The sequence below is a fragment of the Pan paniscus genome, chromosome 19 (assembly GCF_029289425.2).
Source record: "Pan paniscus chromosome 19, NHGRI_mPanPan1-v2.0_pri, whole genome shotgun sequence".
Taxonomy (NCBI): Eukaryota; Metazoa; Chordata; class Mammalia; order Primates; family Hominidae; genus Pan; species Pan paniscus.
The window spans coordinates 16,908,920-16,923,322 of NC_073268.2; the positions used below are offsets into that span (position 1 = coordinate 16,908,920).

At 40.5% G+C, this 14,403-nt stretch overlaps 1 protein-coding gene across 5 annotated transcripts in view; it reads left to right on the top strand.

Moving 5' to 3' along the window:
• Window positions 1-14,403, top strand: part of SKAP1 (src kinase associated phosphoprotein 1) — a 328,721-nt gene that overhangs the window by 265,237 nt on the left and 49,081 nt on the right. For all 5 annotated transcript variants that reach the window (XM_034941523.3, XM_057300243.2, XM_003827495.5 and 2 more), the window contains 5 exons: window positions 3,442-3,519; window positions 5,025-5,108; window positions 8,101-8,225; window positions 10,494-10,557; window positions 12,707-12,901. In XM_034941523.3, the coding sequence (XP_034797414.1) occupies window positions 3,442-3,519; window positions 5,025-5,108; window positions 8,101-8,225; window positions 10,494-10,557; window positions 12,707-12,901 (546 nt within the window). The remainder of the gene's footprint in view (window positions 1-3,441; window positions 3,520-5,024; window positions 5,109-8,100; window positions 8,226-10,493; window positions 10,558-12,706; window positions 12,902-14,403) is intronic.

A 14,403-nucleotide genomic window follows, 5' to 3' on the forward strand; every position in this document is an offset into this window, starting at 1 on the left:
GAGAAAAAATTCAGCAGCTCCTTCGGTACCCAATTTTAGCAAACTGAGTTTGACTCCTGGGGAGAGAAGGTGGTGATGGTGCTATCCCTTGTCTCCTAGAATTAGTGACTTAGAGTTACATCTCTGCTGTATTATGTCTTTGTTTCCTTAGTGGTGGCATTCTTGGGTTTCAGTTGGTGGGGAGAGAAAAACCTCATGCTGATAATGTACTGAAAGTAAATGAAATTAAATAAGCGAAGCAGTGCTCATCACTACTTCCTCCCCCCTGGGTAATTCAATTCAAGCTCTCTCTCTGATGGCAACTCACAGGGGCTGTCTCTGTCACCCCGCTGGGGCCTGGAGTCTTAACATCTAAATAAAAGTTTCACTCAAGCATTTTTTATGCTCCTGCCAGCAGGATCAGTGAGCTGGTGTGGGCACATTAATGTAATATTCATACTCACAGACTCTCCCTGCACACGAGGCAATGTCTTCCCATTTTCATAATTATAGATGTTCCATAAAATGGCATTTAAATTTGCATTAAAAAAAGGAGGTTTGAATTCTAATAGAACGTTTAACATGTCTTTTATGATTCAGACTCTTGGCATCTTTGACAAGGAGCTGTGTCTCTAAGTTTAACAAGACCTTTAAAAAGAAAAGAAAAAAAAACCTGTGGAAAGAAGAGAAGGAAACTCCCAGCTTATGGGATCGTGTTTTCCTCATCTCCCTATGTCTTTCATTTAATTTTTAGGCCTCCAGGAGCAATTTTTTTTTTTAAGAGGCAGGGTCTCGCTCTGTCCCCAGGCTGTAGTGAAGTGGTTCAATCACAGCTCACTGCAGCCTTGAACTCCTGGACTCAAGAGATCCTCCTACCTCAGCCTCCCAAGTAGCTGGGACTACAGGTTTGTGCCACCACACCTGGCCTCCCCAGGAGCAATTTTTTGACAGCACTTCAGAGAGCCTTCTCTTCTATAACTGGTCCTCACCCCACTCAATGCCTCACCCTCAGTAGAATCTGCTACTGTTTCCTTGGAGGGTGTTTTCAGAGGGGTAGGAGAAATGAAAGAACCCTAGAAAAATGAACTTTCCTTTGCTGCTGTTCATCTCATGCGTGCACCCTGAGATTGATTAAAAGGATTTATGGCAACCACATAGTTTGCTAACTGTGAAACACACAAATAAAAGTAGTCCATGAACAAGGAGGTTAACAATAAGGACCAATTGGGTAAAAAATCAGGCACATAGACACACTTAAAACAGAAAAAGACACTCTTCTGATCTACCTTTCTATAACTAAGCTTGAAACAGCTTTAAAGCAAAATGTAATTTTGATTGCATTTTAAATTGTCGTAGATGTTACTTTAAAACAAAAAGTAGGAAAAGCACTGAGCAAAGTGCCAGCTCATAGCCACCATTGAATAAATGTTATTGTAGGAAATGTTCAAAAAACAATTGTTTGAAAAAAAGTTATTTCAACCATAACTCTCAAGATACTCTATAGGTGGCCCAGTTGATTCATATGTAGTTATGCCTCACTTTGTTTTGTATTTGGTTTGCTTCATAAATTATTTAAGACAATCCAAAAGAGATTTGAGTTCTGGGACTAAAAAGAATAAATGTTAAAATACCGCTAGCCCAATTACCTTCATTTTGCCTAATTAAGAAATGTGGAGTGTGTTCTTAAAAGAGGCTTTTTTTTTTCATTCTTCTTTCATTTTATTTTTTGAGAAGTAAATTCCTTCTTTGTCTCCATCCTTTGTCCCTCCCTTCTGTGAAGTAAGTATAAACCCCAGTGGAGGAAGATGGATTAGGATCTTGACTTCTCAATAAATTTGTACCTAACAAGGCTAATTGAAAGCCAAGAATGTTAGCAGCATACAATTAAAGGCTGATGTAAGTTTCAGGGTATTATTTGTGAAGCCTTTTACAGTTCTCAGATTCTTTCGCATGCTTTTTTTTGTTTGTTTTGTTTTGAGACGAAGTCTCATCCTGTCGCCCATGCTGGAGTGAAATGGCACGATCTCGGCTCACTGCAACCTCCGCCTCACACATTCAAGAGATTCTCGTGCCTCAGCCTCCCGAGTAGCTGGGATTACAGGTGTGTGCCACCATGCCCAGCTAATTTTTTGTATCTTTAGTAGAGATGAGGTTTCACCATGTTGGCCAGGCTGGTCTCAAACTCCTGACCTCGTGATTTGCCTGCCTCAGCCCCCCAAAGTGCTGGGATTACAGGCATGAGCCACTGGGCCCAGCCTCTTTCTCAGACTTTTAAGAAATCAGGATTTGACAGTTATTGCTAAGTTCAGCTTGCATAGCCCTTCTTCTATGAACTTAAAAAAATTTATGTTCACAGAGGTGGCTATCTGTTTGTTAAGAGAAAAAAAATTGAGTGTGTGTTTATTGCTCCCTCTTAGGTGACTATGTTTATGGTGGAATCTATTACTCATTAAAGCTGTCTGTGCTGGTAGCTATTCATTTGACTTTTGATTATCTCAGTGAGGTTTATCCAACTTGGAACTTATATCCACAAAAAAATTCTTAAGTTTGGCTGGGCGCAGTGGCTCACGCCTGTAATCCCAGCACTTTGGGAGGCCAAGGTGGGCGGATCACGAGGTCAGGAGATCGAGACCATCCTGGCTAACACGGTGAAACCCCATATCTACTAAAAATACAAAAAAAAAAAAAATTAGCCGGGCGTGGTGGCAGTCGCCTGTAGTCTCACCTACTTGGGAGGCTGAGGCAGGTGAATGGCATGAGCCCGGGAGATGGAGCTTGCAGTGAGCCAAGATCGCGGCACTGCACTCCAGCCTGGGTGACAGAGACAGACTGTCTCAAAAAAAAAAAAAATTCTTAATTTTCTGGAGTCCTTTTCCTGCCCATCAGTGCATATTTACACTACCTCACCTTACTACAAATTAGTGTATATTTAGATAGTTTTAAGCAATTTTAGCATTAGATATAATTGAAAAGAAAGAAAATTGGCTGGGTGTGGTGGCTCACGTCTGTAATCCCAGCATTTTGGGAAGCCGAGGCGGGCGGATCACTTGAGGTCAGGAGTTCGAGACCAGCCTGGCCAGCATGGTGAAACCCCATCTCTACTAAAAATACAAAAAACATTAGCCAGGTGTGGTGGCGCATGCCTGTAGTATCAGCTACCTGGGAGGCTGAGACAGGAGAATGGCTCGAACCTGGGAGGCAGAGGTTGCAGTGAGCCGAGATAGCGCCATTGTATACTCCAGCCTGGGTGACAGACCAAGACTCTGTCTCAAAAAAAAAAAAAAAGAAAAAGCAAGAAAATTTACTTTTCCCTCCAATCATACAGAAATTGTTTTATTTTGTACTGTGTTTAAGCAATTGCCCTTTTTGTACTCTGTTATTAATGTGAATTAACTAAAGTAGCCTAAATAAATGAAAATTTTGCCAGGTTTCAATAAAGCATTTTGCCATTGGTCCTTTTAGGAATGGAAGACATCGTAAAAGGAGCTCAAGAACTTGATAACGTAATCAAGCAAGGATACTTGGAGAAGAAAAGCAAAGGTATTGGTCAGACCCACAGATTTCAGAACATTCCAGGAAGGGAAGGGAAGTGAGGAAAAAGAAGGCTAACACATTGGATGCCTTCTCTGTGCCCGGTACTGTGCTAGGCGGATACAAGGCAAAAGCAAAGCAAGGAAAGGAAAGGAGTCTGGTGTTTTCGTGTAGGCTAAAGAGAGATGTCCCAGCCTTGAGCAGACTGTAAGCTTCATCAGGATAGGGATGGTTATGTCCTGCTCACCTCTGTATCCCCAATGCCTGGTATGTGACAGGTGCTTGATAAAACTTGTTGAATCCATGAATGGTGTTCTTGTCCTCATCTCTCAGTGTGCTCCCACTGTGTAGTTTTTATATCATATGTGAAGCAGTCTACTTTCAAATTTCAGATAAACCCAACTCTTTTGTTTTTTGTTTTTGTTGTTGTTGTTGTGGTTGTTGTTGTTGTCTGAGACAGAGTCTCACTCTGTAGTGCAGTGGGTGTGAACCTGGCACACTGCAACCTCCACCTCCTGGTTCAAGCGATTCTGCCGTCTCAGCCTGCTGAGTAACTGGGACTACAGGTGCGTGCCACCATGCCCAGCTAATTTTTCATATTTTTAGCAGAGACAGGATTTCATCATGTTGGCCAGGCTGGTCTTAAATTCCTGGCCTCAAGTGATCTGCCCGCCTCAGCCTCCCAAAGTACTGGGATTACAGGCATGAGCCACCACACCCGGCCTTTTTTTTTTCTTTCTTTCTTTTTTTGTTTTAAGATAGGATCTCCCTCTATTACCAAGGCTGGAATACAGTAGCGCCATCATAGCTCACTGCAGCCTCTAATCCTGGGCTCAAGCAATGCTCCCACTGCAGCCTGTCAAAGAGCTGAGACAACAGGTGCACACAACTGTGCCTGGCTATTTTATTATTTTTTTATAGAGACAAGATCTCACTTTGTTGCCCAGGCTGGTCTCAAACTCCTGGCTTTAAGCATACTTCCCATCTCAGCCTCCCAAAGTGCTGGGATTACAGATGTGAGCCACCACTTCTGCCTTCAAACCCAACTCTTGACCTTTAACTCATTTAATTAGAGTAGGTACCACTAGAGTTGGCATCTCAGGTTTAACACTCAACAGGCAAATTGGCTCAGCACCAAAACAAAGGCTCTTTCATGGCCATGGCCTGGAGAATCATTTTGCTTTGTCAAAGGCAACACATAAAGATATAATGGAGAGTTTGAAAATGTACAGGATGAGATTAGAACCCGAAAGATATAAAGGAGTCTAGATAAAAAGACAGCTGTGGGGGCACAGAGCAGGCAACCCTGTTTAGAACTTGGACCTTTAACTGAGCTAGTCCCCTGGACCCTGAGTCAATATGGGATAACCTGTGGGAGTGAAAAGGACGGTTTTACAGTCCATTAACCTGGGAAATAAAACAATAACACACTGGACTGTATGTTGTTGGATTTTACAGACTCTTCAATGATGGTAGTTACCTGAATTTATGTCCCCTACTGCTGTTCTGTTTAGATCATAGTTTCTTTGGATCGGAGTGGCAGAAGCGATGGTGTGTTGTCAGCAGAGGTCTCTTCTACTACTATGCTAATGAGAAGAGTAAGTGTTCTTCATTTACACAGCAGCATCTCACTCCTGGATGCAAACACTTCGTAAATTCTCAAGCACTTAGATCCCAAGATAGCAGTCCTTAACTAACACCCATAAAGGGACATGCTTAGGAAAGAAATTGGCATGCACAAATAATACCTTGCCCATCACCGAAAAAGCAGAACCCAATTTAGAAATTATTTCACCTTTAAACACTAAGAGTGTGGTCAGCACATCAAATGGTTATCTTTTATGATGATTAACAACACATTATCAAAGTGGAATGTTTTGGTTTTTAAAAAAAATAAAAAGAACTCCAAACTCTTTAGAGGCATCAATACCATAGCTAAAAATTGAAATAAATTAATTCTGAGAAAGACTTAAAGAACTTAAACAATGGCCCAGAAATAGAACCCCCTAAGGGTATGCTCCCTGCTTTATCTTAATGACTGCTAGTAAGTAAGTAGTCCAGTGGACATTCCTATAGCCATGGAATATTGAGACCCAAATGGTTGCTGTACCCAAGGCATGCCCTTCAGCCAGATGACAGCAGCAGTGAAGTGTTGACTCGGGCCAGAGATAGTTTCTTAATGAGCCACCACTGACTTAATCAAGTCAACACTCATGAGCTAACCCTAGAAGACCTCCCATCCATGTTTAATGTAATTGATTGGTTTATGAAAAGAAATAGAGGATATAAGCACAATTGGAGGCAATTACAAATAAAGACAAGCTAAAAATTATTATTATAGATGAATGCAAACTTTCGAATAGGGGATACTCTTCTACAGAGTTGGACTGCCCCAGGAGTAATTCTAAGACGCAAGAGGGAGACAAAGTTTAAAAAGCATCAATTCTTCTTGGGGCTTTCCTTGTACTGTGCACCTTCGTACAGAGGCCAGCGATACAGATTGAGTAGACTCTTCTTTTTCCTTGCAATCATTTTCTGTTTCTCCTTCCTCAAACTTAGTGCTTTCCCAGTGCCTGGATATCCAATATAGGGAATAATCAGACACCCACCCAGTTGCCTTTGTACTTCCTGCACCTGTGGCACTAAGGTAGTGGAAAGAACTGCAGCTTTGGGCCAGGCACAGTGGCTCACGCCTGTAATCCCAGCACTTTGGGAGGCCAAGGCAGGCAGATCATGAGGTCAGGAGTTCAAGACCAACCTGGCCAACATAGTGAAACCCCGTCTCTACTACTAAAAATACAAAAATTAGCCAGGCATGGTGGCATGTGCCTGTAGGCTGAGGCAGGAGAATTGCTTGAACCCAGGAGGTGGAGGTTGTGGTGAGCCGAGATCACGCCACTGCACTCCACCCTGGGCAACAGAGCGAGACTCTGTCTCAACCAAAAATAAATAAATAAATAAATAAGTAAATAAATAAATAAAAACTGCAGCTTTGCTAAGTGACTTGAAATCCTTAAGATTTGCCCAAGCAATTGTCTCACACTGCCTGCAGTAGTTATCACAGACCTTTGCCTACCTTTCACTATCCTAGATTCCTCAGAACATTTCCCATCTAGGGGCAAAGGCTAAAGCCCTGTTTGGGAAGGATAATAGCATAGTTTGTAAACTGAGCTACAAGTCCTCTGTGTCCTTCCAACCCCCAGCCCACTCTCCAACCCAGCAACCACAATTTCTCCTCTAAATTATAGGCATTCAATCCAGCCAGTTGTTCTTTTCTTATTTTAAAACTTCAAACTAATATGACACTTCTCACTGTAAATATGTTCATCATTTCTTTTGCATTTAAATAAGTGGTTGGCATATCTAGATATAAAACCAGGTGTGTCACATCTGTTCATTCAGAATCTTCCATACTCATGGTGAGAGAGGAGCAGGGAGAGCAAGAGCAAGAGACTCGGAAGCTTTTATTGACCATTTTGCCATTAGGGTGAAATAAAATCTGGTGACCAAAGAAACAACAAAACATTTTAGTGGCCAGTTAGAACAAGGAGAGATACTTTAACAAAAAAGATTCTGGTGTCAAAAAGCACTGTTCCATGGCTCCCTTCTCGCCAGTTATTTCTTACTGTGCCCATGACATTTTCTTAGTAAGAATAGTGTTTGTGTATTTCTTTTAGCTCAACCAGGTGAGCACAGAGTCTTTTTTCTTCTTCTTTCTTTTTTAATATTGGCATCGCACTGCCATCCTTGTCATCATTATCATCATCGAAAGGCATTTATTAAGCAATTCATTTCACATGATATAGAGCTCAAAGCATCCCAGACACTGTGGTTCCTGTTCTCTGTGTGTTCTGCCTGACCCACACAATGAGGATACAAAATTCTTGAGAGTCACCTCCTCTTTTTCTGTTTCTAACATTTTTTTTAAGTCGTGACAAGCAGAATAGTCTCTCTTCACTTACGGTCCTTTTCCTTTTATCTCCTTCCTCGTCATCTAATAATACTCAACATTATTCTGCTACTTCCCAGGTTGACCTCTTACAAGGAGGATAAAATACTGAGTTTTAATTATTCTCCCTCTAGCATAAATTCCCACCTGACCAGCAGGGAAGGGGGAGAGAAGTTTAGCCCAAATGCTACATAGGGCATGGGAGGCGATTCCGGGACCTATAATGCCCCCCTGTGCTGCTGTCCCTCCCCTCAAATGTGAGCTCTGCTGGCCCTGATAATAATGTTTCAGCTCTATAATAGCCTTCAAGAGCCTCACATTTACAGCCACACTCTCTCTGCTGTAATAATTCCTTCTTTCTGTTATTATAGATCTCTTAACATTCTAATAAATTCTCTGTCTCTGTTGTACTCTTTTGGCAAAATAACCTTTCACGTTGCATTTCCCTAGCTTGGCAGTGATATCTGCCTTACTGTCGCAGTAGCCTCTTCTTAAGCTTCTCTAATAACCTTTCCTTGACTATTGTGGTTCCTCAGGGATGTAAAAGCTGTTTCTGTGCTTTTATTTTACATACCAGAGAAGATGCCTTCCCTTGGCAGTTGCATCTCTCTAGGGATACAGGGAGCTTTCCTGTCTTGCAGGCAAGCAGCCCAAAGGGACCTTCCTCATTAAGGGCTACAGTGTACGGATGGCCCCCCACCTGCGAAGAGATTCCAAGAAAGAATCCTGCTTTGAACTGACCTCCCAGGATAGGCGCAGCTATGAGGTAGGACGCATCAAGGAGATGGTGATCCTTCTTGGTGTTGCAGTTTCCTTCTGTATTGCATGTGAGCCGTGGTTGCTATGCTGGGTTCCAGCCTTTCTTTGTTACCTGCTCATTTCATACCAACTAAGACCCTATTTCTTGGCATGTCCTCATATTTGCTATGCCACACCCTCCCCTCTGTTGCCACTCTCATCCTAGATACAGACTTTGCTTGGCTTCCATCCTTCATTCCTCCCCTTCTCAATTTCACTTCATAGGTGAGATGCTTGTCAATTGCAGCACACAATCAAATTCCTTACTTATAGTCTCTGATTTTATGGTTTAAATTCCCATTCTCTTTATTCTTTGACTGATTTTCTTCACTTCCTTCCATGAAATCCCAAAAAAAGATCTAACTGTAGAGTGAAAAAAAAATTATTTTCCCATGTTCATCTTGCTATCCAAAATAATCTTCCTGTGTGTAGATGCTTTGCATATCTCTGGAAGGATTTCTAAGATATTGGTGATGATAGTAACAATAATAATTGAAGGACTAGAGGACCTGGTCGGGACAAGAAAGACTTATTCCGTACTGTGCTCAGTTTGAATCTTTACCTCATTATAAAATTAATGTGTTTTATTTTATTTTTGCCACCTTCATGCTGAATGACCAATAAAATTTAAAAATTTCTGACTGTGGAAATATAGTGATTTTCACCAAAAATGTATGTTTGCATGTGTGTGTGTATTGTTTCCTGATTTTTGGTAATTTTTATCTTATCACAATTTTATTAAAGCAATTTAGAAAAACTTTAGCTTATGAAAAAGGAAAACACCATACTAAGAGTAAATTAACCACTTAAGTAACACTTTTAGTCTTCAGACTTTTCTCAGCATTCTTCTTTTTTATTTCTACAGTATCTTAACTCTTATTTTGTTAAAGGACCTAGGTCTTCATTATGTAATTTCCAGAAATTTTTTAAAATTTGAACTAAAACTTTTCTATAGAGTCCTTTATGAATATATATAATATAGATCTATGCACTGAATATGTTCCTAGTTATTTTTATTATTACATTCTGATAGTAACACATCCAGGTAAAAGTTTATGTAACAAGTCTAAACCAGTATTTCTAGAAATGTTTTTATAGAAATTTGTTTTTAAGAAATCAAGAATAACAATGTCTATTAATAAGCATTATGCAGGAATCCAGTTTCTTTGTATAGCATATACCTTTACCTTACCCTAATGGCCAGATAATTAAAATATTTTTCAGGAACAATTATTTCAAGTTGATTCATTTAAAATAAAAAAATTACTAAAGGCTGATGCTTGACTGGCCTATTTTGTTAATCAGAATGTACTTTATTTACTTCTTTTCTTTGGCCTATTGAATCCAAATCGTTACCATGGTCTGTGGTTTCTTCTTCTACAATATCCTTTGGCTGTTTCCCTTCTTATTTATTCCCACAGCTATCACAATAGTTAAGTTCCTGTCACTTCATCCAGAGGACCAGTTGGTCTTCTGCCTCCAGATTTCTCTATTCCAATCCTTCCTACTCACTGCTATTGAAAGAATCCCCCACTCCTTTTGCTAGAGCTGATAGTGGCTTCCTGTTGCCTGCATTTTAACTCTGAACTCCTAGTACTCAGAGCCCTTTTACCAACTCTTCTCTGACCCTCAACTCTCCAACTTCATCTGTTATTGTTCTTCAGTCAAGCTGATCTGCCAGGCTTCCCCATAAGTCATGTTCTCATTCCTGTTCTTTTGCACATAGGCCTGCCTACCTAAAATGTCCAACTCTGTCCACCAGTTTCCACCAACTCTTCTTTAAAATCCAGCCAAAATGGTATTATTTCAGCAAGCCACTCTGACCTACTCTAGGCAACAACAGGTGCTCCCTGTCTCCTCTTGATATCCAGTTGTTACAAAATGTGCCTCCTTTTAGTGTTCCTGTTTCATGTGTGTGGATCGGTTTGCTTCTTTTTCTTGTAAACTTTTCTCAAATAAATGTCTGATGAAGGAATAGATAATCAAATGAAAGAATGCACAAGGACATGAATGTCTAGACTCAAAGAGCTGTCATCTCTGAGTATGCAAAATTGCAGAAGGAAAAAATCAGTTTGAGTGAAATATTTGGTCTTTTTTCTATATGTTAAGCAGGCAGAGAATCCTGAGCTTTAAACTTGACTCTGAAACTCAGTGGTTCCTCCCCCTTGGACATCCCTGTCAAGATTCATGGAAATTTTAGTGACAGTGATAAATTAATTCACTGATTTTTCTCTAGTTTACAGCTACTAGTCCAGCAGAAGCCAGAGACTGGGTGGATCAAATAAGTTTCTTGTTAAAGGGTAAGTGTCATTGTTACAGAAATAATACTTGAGTTGATTTGCAGTTGAAGTTATGTTGCATAAATATAATCTACAGACTTCAGTATGTATTTTTTCTGCCCTTTCTCACCTCTACCTTTCCTACCACATTCCCCATATTACAACAACAAATAGTACTATGTGTGAATGAGAAGATAAAGACAGTATCAACCTTGAGAGGACCTCTGGTATCATAGCTCATCCACCTACCTACAGGCAAGTCTGTAATATTCAAAATCACTAGAAAAGGAGATTCTAAAAATCAGCTCAGCCCAATTCGGTGTCTCCTAACCCCTTATATTCTGGAAAGGAAATTCATAATATCCAACTTAAAGTCATCTAGTTGCAATTGAGGTTCAAAATCTCCTTATTTTAGTCTTAGGAGGAAGTAGAAATCTAAACCAATCTAGATGGTCTTCAGGGACATTGGACATTAAAAACAAACTGTTATTTCCCAAGCCACAATAAGATGTTCCTTGCTTTGGGATGGGAAGAGTCCTGCCTGAAGATGGTAAATGACTGCTCTTAGAGTACCCTCTGCTGGCCAGCCTGTAGGCAAAGCAGAAACAGTGGCCAGGGAAGCCTTATCTGGGAGTGGTCTGTCAGGTAGAATAAGCCAACCTTGAGTTAGTCACTTGGTATTAGATAGTTGTCACCTACCATCATGGCAGGACCCTACCTCTGTTCTGCAGAAAGGCAGAAACACCAACTTTATACATGGCCCAAGACCTAGAAAGACACATGTCAAGCTAAAAACGCAAAGCCTTTTCATCTCAGATTTTTATTCTGCTATAAGATTTTATTGTGGATAAAAAGAAGGAAGCACCAGTGCTTTAATTACAAGAATTGCCTGTTTTACTCAGTTATGCCTTTGCTATCACAAAAGCAAACTATTGCATCTACCAACAGCGTCACGTATAATAGACTGGAACTAGGCAAACATGAACATTGATGGCGAGACTACAGGGTACACTCTCATCTAGGTGCCTTGGATTTATGCGTGTAATATACCCCTAAGTGTGTAAACCTCAATAAAACTCAAAGCAGCTTTATTGAGCTGTACCCTGTGGTACTTTCAGAATCCCACATTGAAGAAATTATTCATTCCATTTTATTTTAAAACAAACAAAATAATAACATATGGTTTAAGCCACAAATGTGTTTTTGATCTTTTCCTCATATGTGGTGGCACCAAAATTCAGATGAAAATTGTTGCAAAATCTTTATTAAAAGCCTAATCAAGCCAAACAATTTTATTGCATTTTGAAATGAAAGTTGGACGTCTCTCCATCCTTTCCTTCCCCAGAGTATGCTGACTGCACTCACCCATCCTGCAGAGGGCCCTCAGCAGGGTTTCAGAGAGCACTCTGTAGTACACATCAGAGAATGAACATTCCCAGTTCCCCATTAAAATAAAAAACCAATCTCCCTCCCCTGCCCTGGTGCTCCCCAGTGCTGTAATGGCTCAACACCTTCTATGCAGTGACCCACTTTAAGGTCAGCTAGACTGTGCAGTTGCAAAAGGACATGGTAACTGCATTGTTCAGCCATTCCATTTGGTCTTGTATTACTGTTATATTTTTCCATACCCCGTTTCTTTTTATCTTCCACTGTTGCCCATCTTTTTCTCTGCAAACAAACTTGTCTGAAATTCTGCAGTGAAATCACTGGGGAGATAAGCTTCTGACAGCTCCAGCACCCTACAGAGGCCACCTTAGCTCCCATGGCCTGAGTACCCTGGAGGACTGCAAGCCTTCACTCACCCTTCCAGTTTTCTACGTGATAAGCTGTGTACAGCACACTGGCTTTTCCTCTTCTGGCCTATTTTCTTCCCTTTGCCTCATGTTCTCATTCACACACCCATACTTTTCAGGCTGCTTCAATCTGATCAAGTTTTATTGCAAGGAAGGATTTATGTTGATGGTTTAAACCTGATGCAGTGCTATTCTGGCCTGTTCTGTAGATTTCTTGCCACCAAAGCCCACATTAGAAATAATAGCATTTAACCTAATGTTTCATTTTCATTTGACATATTTTACTCTCATCCCTCCTCCTCCTTCTCCCTCTTTCCTTTCCTGTCTTATTTTCTTTTTCTCTGTTTCTTGATTCATTCTCATCTTTGCCCTGTTAGATCTGAGCTCCTTAACCATTCCATATGAAGAGGATGAGGAGGAAGAAGAAAAAGAAGAGACATATGATGATATTGATGGTTTTGACTCCCCAAGTTGTGGTTCCCAGTGCAGACCCACTATCTTGCCTGGGAGTGTGGGGATAAAAGAGCCTACAGAGGAGAAAGAAGAAGAAGATATTTATGAAGTCTTGCCAGGTGAGAAATTTTGTCCTCTGATTATCTTATGCTAGTTTCAGAAATTCATGACCTGGTGGAAGAATAATAACTTTGAAAATTCCAAAGGAAGCCAAATCTAACCCTCATCCTCTGAAGGAGATAATGTGGGACGCTTTATGAGATTGTAGGGAAGTGGGTAATGAGGCTCTGCCTTGCTCTGGGAGCAAGAAGAATTTGATTAATGAGTGTCTTCTATCCATGCCATGTGAAGTAACTTTTTACATGTGTCCACCAGGTTAAAGAGTCAACAATACTTACATTGGTTTTTATTGGTTTATTGTGAGTTTTGGAATGAGTCATCAAAATTCTCTAGTTTCAACTTTTTGGTGTGTAGTTGTGAGAATAATGGAAAATCGCTTCAAAATTATGAAGGATTTCAAAACTCTGAAATATGCAAATGCTGACCAACCTTTCTAGTAATACCTTGATAGACCAAACCTTGATAGTAAACCTTGATAGAGAACAACTCATTATTACCTAGTTCAGATATACCATGAATCAAATCACATCTCTTAAAAATAACCCTAACATGTTTTATCTGCTCATCATTACAGCAGGTCTACTCTATATATTTCCTTTCTTCCAAAGGCATGAAAACTAGCATCTCAAAAAATGTATAGTCATCACTGCTTCTGCATAGCCATGTCTGGTGGGGATAACAGCAGCTGGTGAATGGTGCAAAGCTCAGTGGGGGTCAGACAGTGGAGAACCAAAGCCTGAGCCTTTTAATTGTGAAGTAGTTAGACCACAGGAACGCTAATCTTCAAGTCCATTCAGAAAGATCATTCCTATGGAAATTTGCCAGGAGTTCAGTGCTCTGCTGAGAAATTCAAGTTAAGCCTAAATTTATAACAATTTAGATCCCAGATGAACCCAGATGAACCTAAGAGCTAAGGTGAATCTAACACTCAAGTCCCTGAAGACAGGGCTGGTTGCTGAAAGCATCATCAGTAGGCAACTTGCATTTCAAGGCTTCCTAAGAAGAGCGTCCAACCCTCTCCACACTGCATTCATCTCTTCCTGGGGAAGAAGCTACGTCATTGCTTCCTGAGTCAAGTGGCAGGACTGTGACCACATGTCCCTGCCCTGCTGGGGACTTCACCCACCCACCAAGGAGAGCCTGCTTCTTCTCCTAGCACTTCCAGCCTCTGCCAGTCCCGATTTCTCCAGCCTTTTTGTTGTGTTTTATTATGCAAATGATATCTTGGTTGAGGTCGAGCCATTTCTTGTGTCTGACGTTAAAAAAAATGATAATTTCCTCAGCAAGTCATCGTCGTTAATGAAGTTTTACAAAAACAGATACAACCAAAGGAAAATAAAATTTCACAGGTGATAAATTTTTCCAATTTCCCTGGCAGAATTCGATAGGATTGTTAAATTAAGAGTGAAGGTGTCTGTTAGAAAGCAACGAGCAGTGATGGGTAATTTTATAGAGTGGAAAATTGAATCAAATTGCTACATTAAAACACAGCTCCTCTGAG